General features: G+C 44.5%; 1 protein-coding gene across 1 annotated transcript in view; it reads right to left on the bottom strand.

Moving 5' to 3' along the window:
* LOC104491389 (FERM domain-containing protein 6-like) overlaps positions 1 to 13,841 on the bottom strand; it is a 30,390-nt gene extending 16,549 nt beyond the window's left edge. Inside the window, exons 1-2 of the mRNA XM_010133804.1 lie at positions 13,746 to 13,841; positions 7,968 to 8,058 (exon numbers count right to left, since the gene is read on the bottom strand). Of these exons, the coding sequence (XP_010132106.1) occupies positions 7,968 to 8,058; positions 13,746 to 13,841 (187 nt within the window). The remainder of the gene's footprint in view (positions 1 to 7,967; positions 8,059 to 13,745) is intronic.
* Positions 13,842 to 17,192: the final 3,351 nt, after the last annotated feature.

The raw sequence follows: 17,192 nt of genomic DNA, 5'->3' as shown, positions 1-17,192 counted from the left end.
AAAAAAAGAGGGGGGGGGGGGAGTGGAGAACAGAGGTGAAATTATTCTAATGGACATTCACAACTAAACGAGAGCCTGCACTCACGTCTGTACAGCAGATGAAAGACTGGCAAAGACTAGCGCTACAGCAGGCATTCAAGGGGGCTCTGAGATACCTCGCAGTCATCCTCCCATAGCATTCCAGTTCCTTGCAGGGGCAGATACAGCAAATACTTACTTTGCAAGCCTTTAAAAAAAAAAGCAAGAAAAGCATCCTGCTATCGTTACCTCCTTCAGATCCCACTGAAAGTGGGAGAAACCACATCTGGTGCTAGCCAGAAATGGTCCATGCACCGCACTAACAGGAAGCCTTGTGGAAGATACCTGTCACTCTAGGCACAAATAAAGAGGACAACCTCCAAAAAAGCCCTCTTTCCATCTCTATGGTCTTGCATGGTCCTGCACGGTACTGATTGCAGCTGTAATTACAACATAATTATACTTGCCTTTACCATGTTGCTTGACGTGTCACATACATAAACAACACAGCATTTAACAGCACTGTTGAAACTGCTGTACAGAAATCCTGAGAATTTTAGTGGTGGTAATTTAACTGCTGTAGCACACAAGGTAATATAGAAGTTGTTTTGCTATTTTGAACGAGGAAGAGGTTGTAGCATCACAGAGACTGCATCTTGTACCTGCCTCTGCACTTATGCCTGCAAGATAGGGCAGCCAGGGGGGCTCTGCTGCCCCCAACCCTTGTTTCTGTAAGTCCATTAAGATCAGATCAGAATGCTGCCTTGAAAAGGTTGATAAAAGTACTAGTCAGTGAGGGATATGGTTTTTGTCCATCTCTTGGACTTGTCTCTGTCCCTTGTCAGCTGCCAAGCTGGTAAGTGTCCCTTTGTAAAGCTTTTCTTTTAAAGTAAGTAAAAGCTGATTTAGAAAGCAATTGCACAGCAAGCAACAGGAGTGAGATAACATGGGCACAACACTCAGTCCCTCCCTGGGCTTTGGCAGTCCCAGGGCAGGACTCTTGCTCCACCAGTGTTCAGTAAAGCCTGTATTGGTTTTGCCAGCACCACATTCTTTAGCTGCCATCTTGTAAAGAGGGTTGGGAATCTGCATGGCTGTAAAAGCTGTGGGGGTCAGTCTTCCCTTCTCACTCAGGAATCATCCTGTGCCCAGAGGCATTTAGGGAAATACGTTAATTACTCCTCAGCCAGGAGGGAAAAATGGCAACAGCAAGCATGGTGATATACACTGAGCCATGTCATCACACACAGATACTGGGACAGAGAGTGGAAAAGGATGACAGAGCAGTTCCACCGTAAAGCATTTGTTACCTGTACCCCACAACCCCTATTTATGCTTGTCGTGCTAACTGGATTAAAGAGATGACTCTGGGAGGGTCCAGATGCCAAGCCTGAGGACTTCAGGTCATTATCAAGGCTACCGAGACTTGCACAAAAAACCCAAGAATAAGCCAGCCTGAAGGAGGACATCCTGATGTATCATCTCTCCCTGGGGGTCCCACTCCTCCCCAGTCCAGACCCGCATCCTCCCCTTCCTCTCTCCCGTGCAAGAATGCAGGGCCACATTCCTGCCTTAATGAAGTTAATATTACTGGAATGTCAACCTGCAGCGTAAGCCTCCATCTACAAAAACAAAGAGGTATTTCCCTCCTCAGCCCTATATGGGTTGTGGGTTTTTTTTCCTTAAACTGTATTAGTGGTGAAACTTACGAGACCTTTTGCCAGATGCTAAAACTGCCTCTGGTTTGAAAACAAGCATCTCTAGCAGAGATAGGGGCACCAAACTGCAGCACCTCAGAGCAGTGCTGTAAAGGACAGTTTAGAAATGCACAGATGGCTGCCTTTCCAGGGAAGAACGTGTCCCAGACAGCGATGAATACTCAGCAGGTACAAACTGTCATTGCTTCACTGGCCTCAGCTGAAGGATGACAACTCTGAGGAATGAAAAAGCCAGCTTAGAAGCAGGCATGCATGCAAATACACACCCATCCACCTGCAGCTACTGACAACGCATTCATGAATCTCATCTGGGTGCTGCCAGTGAGCTTAAAAATGTATCAGAATCTCTTAAAAGGTTCCCTTATGCATGTATGTACAGTTACCAGACCTGGCACAACTGCACTGCAATCCCAAGAAACACATCTGGACAGCCAGCTAGTTTGCAGTAAAATGCAATTTGCACATTTCTCTGAATTCCAGCTTTTAAGAGACCTTAAGTGAAATGGGAAGTTTATGCTGTAAAATTCGCACTTCAAATTAAGCAGTGAACGCAAATGCAAACATTCAAGTGCTCCTACTCTGCAAAAGCAGCTTGACACATTCACATATTTAAGCAAATATAGGACACGCGTTGTTGTAAAGCAATAATGGGCCAGGTCTCTGGCCACAGTTCCAGTGAGTGATGCAGATTTACCATAGGCATTGTTTACACTGCAGGGAAAACAGGAATAGAAATTTAAGGCTGTAACACCAGGTCAATTCAGTTCTGAGTCATTGTTACTCTAAAAGCCATTATCACGCATTAACCAGTGCCTCTCTGTTTCATTTTTTATGAAATATAAGTTCTCTGCAGAAAAGGTAAGTCATGGTGAATGCCTGTTCTCCTCCTGTGAATATTTTGAGCTAGGAGCAATGAGAAATTCCACAGAAGTAAGTCCTGTCTTACCAAGAAGCAGAACTCGGGCACCATTGGCAGCCAGGAGCGTCCCATTAACTCCCTTGGCCGAGTCAATAATATTTTAAAATTACAACTATTTAGATAGACTGGAAGATTAGGATTCAAGAAAAATATGAATTACTGCAAAACCAAACTTCAACATAGCAAGCAAACATTTTCCATCTTAAAGACAAGGGACAAAAATTGTCCTTGGCTATAATGCTTAATTTCTCCCAGATGTTGCAAGAAGCCTCATGACAACACCACTATTCCCTTGCGAGGCAATAGGAGAGAGACCAAGAGCAGAACAGAGGGATGCTGGGTTAGAGGAGAACTAAAGCTTGAAAAGAAACAACCCAGTACTTAAAAATGTCTCACAACACATGCTGCAGACCTCACTTAACCTGTTTAGCTTCCCTGAATACCAGCATGAGTATTTTTGTTTGGTTATTGATGAAGAGATGGCTACACAGTCCATATGGAGCTTCCCAGGCTTTCAAGTGCTGGTGGCCTGAAACGTCAATACCCACATGGCTTTTGCTCCCACTACCTCTACAGAACTTCTTGATGCTCCTGGTGGTACCTTTCAAGCCAACAGAAAGAAACCTTGTCCACTTTTCAGTACCCAGTTGCTTAGTTCCCTAAGGGGTCCAGAAGAACTTGGTTCTGGATAACCTTGTGTTTTTAGTTTTAACTGGGAAGTACACTTATCCCAAGCGAAGAAGGGAAGAACCACAACAGAGGCTGGGGATAAAGCAAGGGACGATCCAGATGAGGTCACTTTACCTGAGAAGGTATAAGGACGGAAGAGTGAAAGGAGGCAATAATAAGAAGCCCAATGTAGTGTGGCAGTTAGGAACTGTTGAGGTCTGAAATCTGAGATAAAGGCTCAGGTTTGTTTGCTCCTGAATAAGCACTGCTGGAAATGGTTCTGCAGCTCTTGTGCAGTGCTCATCCAGGAGCAAACAAGCCCCTTGCAATCCTCAGGCAGGAGAGCACTTGGCTGGATGTTGTTCTGGTGCTGAAAGAGCAGGTTCAGGCAAAAAAATGCCTTCCTAGGAACAGACCATGCAAGTACTTCCAAGCAGTGTTACACACTTTTTAAACACCTGAACTCCTGCAATTCCCTCTAGGTGGCACATTTCTGCCCACATTTTCCTTACTTCCATCAAGAATTAAATGCAACGTATCAAAGGATGTATCTTCTTAGGTAAGAAATCAGAAATAATTCATAAAGGAAAGGCAACTATCCAAGCAGATATTTGAGGGCAGAGGCATGGACTAGGGAAGGACTAGGTTGCAGAAATCATCTGAGAGTATTTTGGACACCTTCTATTGTTACCTGTCTTTTTAAGGGACCCTTTATTCTAGTAGATACCCTCATAAAATAAAAATAACATGGTAGCCTATTCCATCCATGAACTTCAGTACTGGAGGATACACAGATACAGAAGACCAGAAACAGAGTGATCTTGGCAGAGTTAACCAGCAAGCTCCTTGGCTAAGCACACAAGTAAGGAGTACTGGAAGACATGGGTCTGTCAAAGCGAACAGCTGTAAAAACGGAGTGATGAAACTTGAGGCAGGGAAGCTGAAGCAAAGGGATTCAGCTTTTTTAGAAAGCCAAGCTGACAAACTGCTAAGAGGACACAGAGAGACAGCAGCAGGGTAAAGGAGCTGCAGGGTTGCTACTTCCCAATCAAAGGCTTCCATCTACTTGGGTGAAGCAAGTTTTCTCCTAGAAAGGAGAAGCCCAAGATTCAGGATCACAGGGATCTGGGCTATAACAACGAAGGAGGCCTGGCTGTTCTTTGTCTGCTGACAATTGGTTTTGGTTTAGAAGAACCCTGAACTGTGTCGCTGCATACACTTTCTGATAACAAGAGGGAAACCTCCCGCAGGGCACCAGATAAGGTTGACCCTGCAGGAGAAGCTGCAATATAAGACCCAGCTGCTGAAGCTTATGGATCCAGCTCGAACCTGGCAGGGTTGCAGGGTCTTTCACTGAGCAAACCACAAGGAAACAGTGCACTTTAGCAGAACACAAAGTATAGCCTGTTTGATGATCTGTCACAAAACCACAAGAGCAACAGGTCCCAAACTTTGTGCCAGCGTGGCTTCACATTAAGATGCACTCCTGAACTTAATTTTTAAAGGGATCAGATTCTTCTTAGAGATGCAAGCTTCCCCCCAATACAGTTGGCTGAAGGGGTTTTCATCTTGAGAATAAAAAAGCTCAAGAGCAATAGGGGTGAAAAATTCTGTTCTGCCACCATTACTGTTATCTTAAATCCTGAAGCTTGCCATCAGCATCTGTCAGAAGCGAAGGCAACGAATTGAGGCAAAGAATAAGGGAAAAAACCCTCCAAGACCCACAGCTTAGATCTCACAGCATTTGCTGTGCACTTGCTGTGCACCTGCAGTTTGCACAGTGCTTTGTGGGGCTGTTTTCATTTTCACCACATTTTGTGTTTAAACTTCTGTTTATGATTAAGGACACCAACTTCTCCCCCTTACCCTTACTATAAGACCAGCTGAGTTATATGTACAACATCTGCAGGTCAAATGGGCTGCTAATCCAGATAATCCACCCAGTGTGATTGGTTACTGTTCCATAGAAATCCTTTAATTTTCATTCTCTTGCCACTGCTGATAGTCAGAGGTTTGTCGACAAATTAGCAGCAAGGCAACAGATGCAGGTGGATTAAAATACCTTGTTCTGCACGTAGCAGCATCAGACAGCCAAAAATAAATACACTTTAAGAAAGTGGGAAATACACGCTTATTAAAACAGGGCAGTTGATTCTAAAAAAAAAAAATTCATCTTAAAGCTGTAGCACAGATAGGTGAAACCATGATGCAGAAGAAGAATACTCTAGTCTGAAACACCTAACCCACCCTCACCTTGCAGACCATCCCCACACCTTCCCTTTGCAGCTTCTGCAAGATGTGCACTGACTTGCTGCCCAGCCAAGGCAGCAGACTTCAGTACCCACAAGGCAACCCTGTGCAATGCAAAACTTACTCAGGCCACCCAACAACCTGACTGGACTGCTTCCCTTTCTTGAGATGATAGCTTGCTGTGAAACCAAAAATCCCTGAAAAACAGCCAATGCCTTGAAGGTTACTTCCAAATGTCAGAGATAGAGTGTGCTACATTTGTAATAGAAGCAAGACCTCACCACTGGCAGCAGGGGAGATGATCATCAGCCTGTTGTCCAAAACAAGGTGAGGGAAAAATATATTTGGGGAACAGAGAGATTTCCTTGCTACAGCTTCACAGTAATAAATCTGGAGCTATTTTAAAAAACAAAGTAAAGAAAACACTAGAACTCACCCCATGACTCCATCAGCAGCTTACTGGACTTTCACAGACTAAAGATAGGGACCAGAGGAAGCAAAACAAACAGACCAGGTTTGCTCCCACTCTTGAGAGTGGGCTGCAGGCTTCCTGGTGGCTATAGCCATTTAAGCTGAGAAACTCACTGCTGACATTCTTCTGTTGTCCGGCCCCAGAAGTCCCTTAAACAGAGGCACAAACAAAAATAAATCTCATCCTTATCCAAAATCCGGACACCTGCCTGGACAGCAGAGGGAGATGGGAGTCAGGAGGAGCCAGGGCGAGCACAAGGAGCATTCAATTAAGCAGCTTTACAAACTGAGCTACAGCAAGCAGGAGTGAGGAATAGTCAGGAAAACAAAACAAAAGAGAAAAAAAAAAGAAAAAGAGGTTAATTCAGGCTACTGAGTTCCTGTGAGTCTTTTCTTTGACATTTTTCTAAGAGCTTTGCAAAGAATTGGCTGCTCTATAAAAAGAACACTTTTGTAAAGTGAGAAGAAGGGTGTTTATGTTTAAAGCTATGGGAAATACACTTTAAAGTCTAGTCAAAACAGCTTTATTATGCTCTTTGGGTTGTGGTAGTTATCCAGCATTTCCAACAGGCTGAGAGGCATCTGTCTGTATTTCTGGGGCCAGAGCACCTGTCCTTGACAGGGTGTAGAAAAGTGCTCCATGCAAAAGGTAGGAGGGAAGGAAAAACCAGGGTACAGAAAATATGAAACAAGAAAGATCTGAAGGGGGAAAAAAAATGAAAGAAACACAAGGACAACAGAGGAAGAGCACCTAATTCAAAGCAAATGGGAATAAAATTGCCCTGACTTACAGGGGAGGGCCAGAGCTCCAGTTTCATTCAAGATGTCGGTCAAGTGGAATAGGCAGAAAGTAGTGTTATAAAAAGGCACAGGAGGGAGGGACTCACAGGAACAGCAGTCAATTTGTATTGTGGTCTTCCTCACTAAAAAATACCTGCACAGATACATTTGTTAGCACAGATATATTTGTTCAGTACCAGTTTAGTTACATTGATGGAATCTCTTGGAGACTCTACAAACCTTATGGAGACAAAGAGCTGATGCCCCTCTCAGTTTGAGTGCTGGCTCAAATAAAGCAAGAACTTTAGAGAATGAGAGCAGAAAGGAAATGACACAAGTAAACCTAAAAGAAACTATTTTAGCCCACATACTCGTAAGGAGGCAAAAGAAACTTTATTTAAAAGGACTCATAAAAGACTACTCTCATTTCAATGAAACAGTATCTAGAAAGTCCTTTCCACACTTTTGGAAATGGGGGGAGGTGGGACAAGGAGGACAACAGATCCATTTCTAATTACTAGGAGTCACAGGAGTGCCAATGTATGCACTATCCTAGAAATGTAGAATCTTGTACCAGTGCTCTTTTAAGGCATCATTTTAACACTGTTCCCTGGTCAGATACTAAGCCATAGGACCAAACAGACTGGACTTCAACATATAGACTAAGAAGTTTTCTATTTCTTATGCAACACTTCAAAACAAGAGCCTCGCACATGCATTCAGCCTCCTCAAACCGCTTGAGTTTCCTCCCCCTGGTGCCACATTCTTTGCATTTCACTTCAGAAGTAACACTTTCAGTCCCAAAGTAGTTTTAAAGTTCACCTCCTGTTCAACTACTGACAGTTTCGAATTGAGTGACAAATATGTTGACTAGCGACTAGGCTACAGGAGAGAAAGAAAACCCCAGAAAGAGGTGGAACCTGAGAACAAAGGAGGAGGACAAAAGCCCCCCCTTCTCCCAATTTGTCTGCCCACATACCAAAGATCAAAAGAGCCTGTGCATAATCTACATACTTTGTGACCTTATTACAATCAAATTCCCTGCAGGCACGGCCTTGTGGATATATGCACACACTGTAAATACACAAACGGGTCTGTGGACGCCTGCCAAGTCATTTGCTCCGTGCATTGAGTTTGCTTACTTTTAACAATGCTGAGGCCAAAGAAGTGAGGCTCTTTAATCTTCACTAAATCACAAACTTGCTGAAAGAGCTCCTGTCCAGTGGCTTTGACCTGAAAGAAACAACCAATTCAACATTACAGATGGCTCACACCTGGATGGCGCAATTCTTCTTTACATTGGACAATACATTTTTGCGTACCATAGCAAAAAAAAAAAAGCAACCAACACCACCACCCCACATAACAAGCATATTTTCAGTATTATTGCTAGTATCAGAAAATAATAATCAACATGTCATTCTCCCTCCTTTACAGTGCAAAGTGGCTCAGCTCAGTAAGACATGAATTTGAACTTTCCTATCTATCGGCATCTTTGTATGAGAATTTGGAGTGCTGCTGGAGCCCTAGTTTTGTGCAGGTCTGACCAGACTATTTATAGGTGCTCTTACAGAAAGTGTGTTTGTAATCACAGAAATGAAAATACTACTCTCTTACAGAATTGGCTTTTTTTTGAGAAAACTTTCATTCAGAAGAACTAAAGCCAAAAGTATAGAAACAAACTCAAGATTGCATGGTTTGAGCAGAAATAGCTTGTGGGTTAGAGATGAGGTTGCTCAGTACCCCACACAGAAGAGCTTGTTCTGTCCCCTGCTGACTTCTGGTCACACAGCAATTAACACATCCATCTTCTGAAGCTGTCACCAGCAGCCTACAAGCTCTTGCCCATTTCCATGCCATGCTGAGACCTTCCACCACCCTTGCCCTCATAACGCTGTGCACACACTGAGGAAGCACTGGAAAGCAGCAGAGCACATGCTCCCGTGGGGGACCAGAGGCTGGGTAGTATTTGCAAGCATGGCACAGGGTAAGAGAAAGCCATGGCACTGCGACACAGCTGCTGAATGCACTGTTCTAGCAGGGCTGCTCTGAGCACTCAGAGTGAGTCCGGCTACCTGTACGTGTACACCTAGATGCGTACTATGATTGGAAAATTCCCCCACCAAGTGTCATCCCACCTACAGCCTCATTACCCTCTGCCCCATTGCATCACCCCAGGAGCACAGACAGACAACCACAGGCAGAAATAAATCATGCCCCAAGCTCCCCAAGGCACAGGGGAAGGAGTTTTGAGCAAGAGCGGGTGGGGAGAGCAGACCACCAATGACACAGGCAAGCTCAGCTCAGCACTGGTCTAGGTGCTACCAGCTGCAAAATGGGCCAGAACCTCTTGAATTTCATTACACCACTGCAGATGAGCAGTGATGCAGATCAGCAGCAGCAGGAGCAGCCTCCCTGAGGGTGGACAATACAGCACTACCTTCACAGCAGCGAAGATGACTGGGCAGAAGTCAATTATTGAACTCTCCTACAAACTAATCACTGCCATCAAACTAATCATCACCATAATTCTTCAGGCCCTCTTAGTGCAGGCACGTCACACTCCCCAGAAACCAGCTGCACCTCCCTCCCTGCCCCAGGACGTACCATGTCACTAGACATGGACAATGGGAAACTGGAGGTCATTTAAGTACTCATTTTCTTGTACTTGACAAGGCATCACTAGCCAGCCATTCACTACCACTCTGCCATCAAACTAATCATCACCATAATTCTTCAGGCCCTCTTAGTGCAGGCACGTCACACTCCCCAGAAACCAGCTGCACCTCCCTCCCTGCCCCAGGACGTACCATGTCACTAGACATGGACAATGGGAAACTGGAGGTCATTTAAGTACTCATTTTCTTGTACTTGACAAGGCATCACTAGCCAGCCATTCACTACCATACACATATGCATGTGCATATATGTACTTTGGGAGGGAAGTAGTGCACAGTTCTGCTAAACCCCAAAACCACATCTGGGTTTTCATATGGGTCTCTCTGTGAGACCTCACCCTTACAGTCTCACACCTAAATGCAGTATTTGCTTAGCCACCAGAAACACAGAAACAGAATAGAAAGTTGGGCAAAGATCTGCCTCCTTTCTTGAGGAAGCAAGTTCTTCTACCCACAAAGGACTCTAAGGAAGAGGTGACCTACCCCTGGCTAGAATGGTTATGTGCATACAAGTGTCACTAGCAGCACAGGACTCTATGTAAAAGGTGTATGATTGGATGAATTTAAGTGGCATTGCTTTCACACCTAAGGGAAGAAAAACCTGCTTTAAGATACTTCTTTCTACGGTACTGAACACTTCAATGTTTTGTGACACTCAGCTCTAAAGCATGTTTTAATCAGATTTCTTGCACAGCAGGTATGTGAGCTACCACCTTGTCCGTTCTGCTTTTGGCACTTCCCTTCTGTATCACATTTTACTCCCAGCCTTCAAGGCTATGCAATACTGATTACACTTGCAATAGCTGTTCCCTTCTCTTGTCTTCCCCTCTGCTCAAAGCAACCAACATTTCCCTTTGCATTTTTCATCTGTGCGCTTCTCTTTGGCCTCTTCTCCCTTTGCATACAGTTCCTGTGCCAAGCTCCATCCCAGACACACCATGAACCATTCCTTCCCCTGATACTCATCTTTGCCCCATGTCAGACTCAGGGCCTCTTTACACACGAAATTTAGTTCAAAGTGAAGTCAAGTGCAAGTTTACAGAAGGTACCTGCTACTCCAGAGTCATTCTGTGTGCAAACATTCACACATATTGGTTACATATGTCTATTTTTTTTTGTCCATATGATTTAAAACATCACCTCTCCTGCTCACTAAACTGAAGGACTTTAGACCTACGCTTGCCATTCACCAACAAATGGGACTTCACCTCCCCTACAAAAACTTCTACTCATGGTTCCACCTTTTCTCTAGCAGCCAGGCAAGGAGTAACATCTGCTGTGGCTGCTTCTGAATTACGCAAACAGAGGTAGGGTGGCTGCCTGCCCTGCTCCCTTCATTGACAGCCAGACCTTCGCTAGCATAACTCTCTCCTTTATTCAGCTGCTACCACTCGAGAAAATTTTCAGAGACCTAGTTGATATTGTGTCCCGGGACATATTGGTCAACAGGTTCAAAACTATCAGGGAGATCAGCCACAATGCTTGCAGATAAATAAAACTGAACAAACTGTTCCACTTCAAGAACATTGGTGCAACTGATACCATTTGTAGTTGCACCGTTCTCACTCACAGCCTGCTTAAATTCCCTGGTGCTCATTCTCTGTATCCCCACTGGGGCTGCCTGGAGCAAGGGAGACTGCTTTTTTCTGTGCTCTGATGTCCTTTCTCCCCAGCAGAAGCCTCCCACTTCACCTTCCCATCCTTGGGGTGGCTGGTGAGCTGCAGCACCCACTAGGTCTCCTTACTGCTCTGCTTCTCCTCATGTTTACAGTTGGTCCCAGGAAGACAGTTTTCCTCCTCACCATTCCTTCAAAATCTTCTATACATCCAAAAGGTGGACACCAAAGTTAATTAAGAGAGACCAAATTATGGGGGTAGAGACTTCAAAATGGCCCCTGCTCTTCTCAAAAGCACTACCTGTGAACAGCATAAGAAATCCATTTTAAAGAGCAGACTTCAATCTACATGTGACCACATGAAACTCATATAGGTAAACTCTTATCTGGAAGGGTGGAATTTATGTGAGAGTGGGAAGAAAGGAATTACCTGCATAAACACTACGCTTATCATGGGAAGGATCTATAATTTATTCTGCTGGAAGGATAACCATTCCTACCTACCTCAGTGAGCTGCAAGCTTGTTTAGTATTTGCATTCCACACTGAAGAGGTTAAAAGGCTTTGGAAATCTTAAGTAGTTGCATTATTATTCTAATAAATGCACAGAGTATCATCTGCGGTTGAGCTAATTAAATTTAGGTTCTACCAACATCACTAGAAAATTACCTTGATGTCTTTTCTAAAAAAAATATCTCCAGCTGCTGCTGTTGTTTTGAAGGGGTGTTGTGGTAAAGGCAGAAGGCAAATGAAAAGTTGGTTTTGATGACTTGCCCAGCTGTAACAGGTCATGTTTCACTCTCTATGCAATTAGGACACAACTGTGCATTGAGGTCTCATGTTTTGGCCCAGGCAGCTATTCCCTTTCACACGCAGACTTCTCCATAGACATACTTTCCCAACTGTCCAGTCACCAACGCAAGGTGCAGCAGAAGTGAGGAGGAAAAATGTCTTTAAAAGGGCTACCAAAGGGTGCTGTGTCAGAGACCCTTCTGTGGGACAAGTCAGTGATGCTCTATGTACCTTGACTCTTTGGAGGGGCAGCAGGCAGGAATGGGGGAGACATAGTGCCTTCCCTCCATTCCTACCAGCATTCAAAGAGAAAAAGTATTTCTTATGCTTACTGAACACTCTGGAGGTACTAAAAAGACATGTAGATTGGCACTTGGGGACATGGTTTAGGGGTGGATTTGGCATGTTTCATTTATGATCGGACTGTGATCTTAAGGGTCTCTTCCAACCTAAATGATTCTATGACAAATTGCAGGTATCCAGGGTTTTCCATATGGTCTGTGTGCTGCTAAACTTAATACAGTGGAGTGTGGTACAGTGATGAAGGAACAGCCACGTGCCCAGCTCTGGCATGGGCACGGCAAGGAGTGGTGCCAGCATCAGCCCTGCTGACACACTACATGCGAGTCTGCACCTTCCTTTGGCAGGAGGGGCTCTGCTATCTCAGATACTTAGCCTCACAGATAAAAACTATAAGAAGGTGAGATTTAGGGTCATCGGCAACAGATCAATACCCAGGCCCATGCACCTGCCATCAGGAACTTCATTAAACCATCATTTTGTGGCTTGCACAAAAGCCAGCAGACTGCAAAAGCCTTCTGTGGTGGTAGATGGGCTGGGTTTGAATGGTAACCTAGAAGCAGAGCACCCCACATTTTGTTGTTAAAGCCTTGCTCCATCCAGCCCTTAGGGCTATTGCAGTTAAGGATACCACACTTAAGTACAGTAGGTAGGAAAATTCCTACATGGAGTTTGAAGATTAGCATGCATAGTTTCAAGAGCCACCGTTTTCAACCAAGTGCTTAAAACAACAGCTCACCTCAACCGTCTTCTCCCCCTCCCCATAAACCCACCCAAAACAAAGCAAAACCTCCCCAGCCCAGACTCGAGTGCATGCACACGCTCACAAGAGAACACTTCTCTTTGAGGCTAGTTTGTTGTCTGAACGTGAAGTGCCTCTGTCAACTCCAGTTCTCACAAGTTCAAGGAACAGCCGGTGGAGCACAAAGAGCTACCATGCCATGGTGGACACTGTGCCATGCTGGGCTGCCAGCTGACCTGGTTCTGCTGTCCCTTGTGCACACACACTTAGGCATTTGAAGCAGCAATCAAAGAAGTGAAACGACTTATTTCTGGGTTTTGTGTGTACAAGTATTCAAAGGAGGGGAAAAAACCCTCACCCTTGATGGCTGTTTACTCTGCCTTAGAGACTTTGAAGGGATCTGCGGACTATGAAACCCAGAAATAGCTAAAACACCAGAGCAAACGGTCATGTGTTGGGCACGCTCACTAAGTTACCAAGGCATTTCAGGTTCAATTCTTTAAAAATTCCTAGATTATTCAAAGGCAAAACCACTCAGAGAATAAAAAAGAAGTAACAACAGAAAAAGAGCAGAGTGGATGCCCTGCCCAGAAACACAACTAGGATTTTTAAGGAACTCGGCAAATGAGTTGAAGCTCCCCAATTAGAAAATGGAGCACAAATTACTCTAAGCTGGCTAACAGCCTTTCGGTCAGCAGACTGGCACCAGGCTTTTGGGAGAAAAATGACAGCTAACAAAACTGAACTGCAGCTGCAACGCAGCGACCTCCTGGCCTCCCTCCCGGCCACTCACCCCAACGGCTAGGCTGAGCTGCTCCCGGGTGGGCAGGAAGACACAGACGCTCCGGCTCTCTGGCTGCATCCTGCCAGTCAGCAGTGCCCTGCTCATGGTAGGTCTCCTCTCCGGGCAGGCGTCAGGCTCCCTTCATCCCATGCACCTGTCAAGAAGGTGAGACGATCAGTGCCACGCTCCTGCCGGTGCTGGGAGCAGCCCAGAGCAAACATCTGATGTGATATTTTCCTCCTTGCTGCCCAGAAAAACAAAAACAAAAAACCAACCACAAACCTAAAAACCCCACTCATCTGTTTTACCCTGCCATGGTCATTTGCACCAGCATCGCAGCACAACCCAGGCAGAGCCGACTTTTAAATAGATTGTGAGTCCCAGGAGAGCACCATAAAGCAACCAGGTCTCCCTAGAATAACAAACCAGGATGCATCTCAAGGGTGAGATGCATAGAAGAGTTAAGGCAGATGACAGCACAGACTGCTTCTTGAAAACACCTACGTGAGAGGGGAGAGCGCCCTGTCCTTCAGCAAGGTACCCCACTCTTGCCCAAAGCAGAGATTTCAATGAGCTTCAGTGCAGAGGGCTTCATCTGAGATGTATTTGACCTCATCCCACCCCTAGTCCCTGGGAAACTGCTGCCTCAAATCCCCTACACCTCAACTCATAGGAGGCGGTGGAAACACAAACGCACAAGGCTGAGCCATTGTATCTTACTGTGAGAGACGGGCACTGCCAGCCTCCTCACAAGGGCTGAGCCCAAGCTACATGAGCATCTTAGAGCTGAAGTTACAATAATAACAAAAATAAGAGACGGAAATTGAGTTCACACGCAAAAGCACAGTAGCCAACATCATCTTCACAATATACGAGGTTAGACACAGTTCCTTCAGCAACTTGTGAAATTTAATTTACAGCCTTCTCCGCTCTGGTGCTCTTCAGGGCAAGCAAGCATCCCATGGCACCTGACAGATCTGGCAGGAAGGAGAGAGGCTCCTTGAGGGTGGGTCAGAGAAGAATGCTGGCAGAGACCTGGAACAGCAAGATACCAAGCACTTATGAGGTCTGCTCCATCCCTGTGCAAGATATGATGCAAGTCAAACCTCAGCTGCCCCCAAAAAAGTCATGCTGGCATGACTCACTCCCACCCACAACACCTGGACACTCATTACCAGTGCAGCAACAAAGGTGCTGCTGGCTGATGCCTGTCCACAAAGCCTCAGATGTCCCCAGGGACAGTCACGCACCCTGGCAAGGGCAGCCAAACGCACTGGCTCTGGCAGCGCTACCCTCTCCCATTGTCCACAGCACTGCCCACCTTCCAGGAACAGGCTGAGAAGGGATGCACAGGCTTTTCCTTCACCCTCCAAAATGGATTTAAGAATGAGGGATCATAAGCAGCAAGGAAGCCAGGTCATGTTATGCTAACATACAACATGTGTAGAGCACACATGCATGTGTACATAAATATGTATGTAAGTTCTAAAAGCATTTAGTATTTAAAATCATGTTTGCCCTGTTAGAGGCAAAATATGGTGGAATCAAATTCTTGTGTGGGAGATGTGAAAAGGAAACTGTCACAGGAAAAAAAAGTACAGTACAAAAAAAGAACTTGGATTTACCACTCTTCTTTCAATTACATGCCTAATTTTTTTTTAAAAATAAAATACAAGAAAAAAATCTGTAAGTGTCCTTTTGCAAGTACAAAAGCTGCTCCATGCACCTCCTTCTCTGAGATGGCATATACAACGCTTCTTAGTAAAGCATGTTTTTATACAAGTTGTTCACGTACAGCATATCTTATGAGACAGAAGTATACAAAACTTGCATTTACTGTATTAATGGAAAGAGGGGTTATTAAAGGCTATTGTTACAAAAATAGGAATTTTAGAAAGGAGATTGCTCTAAATTAAAAGTAAGCAGAAAAAACATATCTGACATCCTGGGACAGGTGAAAGCTGTGAAATATTTAGAGAAAAACTCTGATTTATCCTCTCATATCAATGTAATTATACTGATGAGCTCTCTTAGGCTCCAGGCTACACACTACTAACAGCTATATATAAATTACAGATGTCTACAGAATGACTTGAGGGCAACAGGTCACCATTATTATTGCCGGCTGATGTCATACATGCCATAAATTTTATCAACAGCTTAAAGACCTTGAAGTATGAGCTCAAGCTTTCCAGCATAAGGAGGTTTGTTTTAATTGTCAAACAGCTGCACTGGCCTGCCCGCGTTCCTACTTGCAAGGAAAGATCACATCCAACGACGACATTCATGTGGCTCAATAGAATTGAAAATAGGACAAAGAAGTGACCATGAAAAACATACACACACCATTTTCTGTGGCTAATGAAGAAACTGAATCATACTCCCCCATAGCCTCTATAAAACAAAGCTTCTGGAAAGCTTTTCCTCTGGTCTCACATCTGCTTTGTCCATTTGAATTTTTCAGAGAACAACTGTGGACCTTAGGAACAAGGAAGTCAGAAAGGAGGGGGAGAAGGTGTTTTTCTGCTTACGTTTTAAAACAAATGAGCTTGTGTACCCGGTCACAGCAGGTAAGAGGTTAAAGAAGCAACATCCTTAATCTGAAGGGGGAGGTCAACACAAGCCCAGCTCAGCCTTCTCTTCTTTAGCATATGTTAGAATGTGATAAAACATAATGAATCATTAACTCACTACCACTGCATGTTTACACTTTTTTTTTTAAAAAAAAAAAAAAAGGAGAAGTTGTGAGCAGAGAGTAAATGCCCAATGAAAACAAGTGGCCAGAAGGAATGCTTTTACTTAAACATACACAATTTCAGACTGCCCATATGCCATTCTTTTGTTTAGCACAGATTCCAACCTCTTAACCTCAATTAAACCCTAAAAAGCTCCAGCAAATGCACTGTAGATGAATTAATAAAAGGTGAAGTCAATCATCGGCCTCTGGGACAGCCTACAGGTTGCTTGTTTTTGTTGTTTTGTGGGTTTTGGTTTTGTTTGGTTTTTTGTTTAAATAACAGCACTTTATGTTTTAGCTCCTGGAGAAGGGCATTTTGAGATGTAATTACTTGGTCAAAGGCCCGGCAGTCTATCAATGAAACAGTCAAAGGCACTATTTATTTGTATTCTTCTGGTATCAGGCAGGAGGCTTATTAGTGCCCAGAGTGGTGGCACAGCTTATTTAGCACTGTTTATTTTAACTAAACACATGTGCAATAGAGCTTTGGAAAACACGCCTGTCATTAATTTCAAGAGTCCTCTGATTAAACAACTCAAACATGGCAATAAAAAATGATTAAGAAAAACCCTAATCTTTCCCTCCTCTCTCCAAGGCTCCTGGAGCTCCCTCTCAGCACTCGACTAGACCCTCAGCACCTGCTGGGTCAAAGCAGGAATAGCTGAGGTTTGACCCAGCGAGAGGGTAAAAATGGCAGAGCCCTCTAAGGGACGAGGAAG

The sequence above is a fragment of the Buceros rhinoceros genome, unplaced genomic scaffold, assembly GCF_000710305.1.
Source record: "Buceros rhinoceros silvestris isolate BGI_N320 unplaced genomic scaffold, ASM71030v1 scaffold19013, whole genome shotgun sequence".
Taxonomy (NCBI): domain Eukaryota; kingdom Metazoa; phylum Chordata; class Aves; order Bucerotiformes; family Bucerotidae; genus Buceros; species Buceros rhinoceros.
The sequence above is the reverse complement of the archived record's forward strand: the minus strand, read 5'-3'. Positions and strand labels throughout refer to the sequence as shown.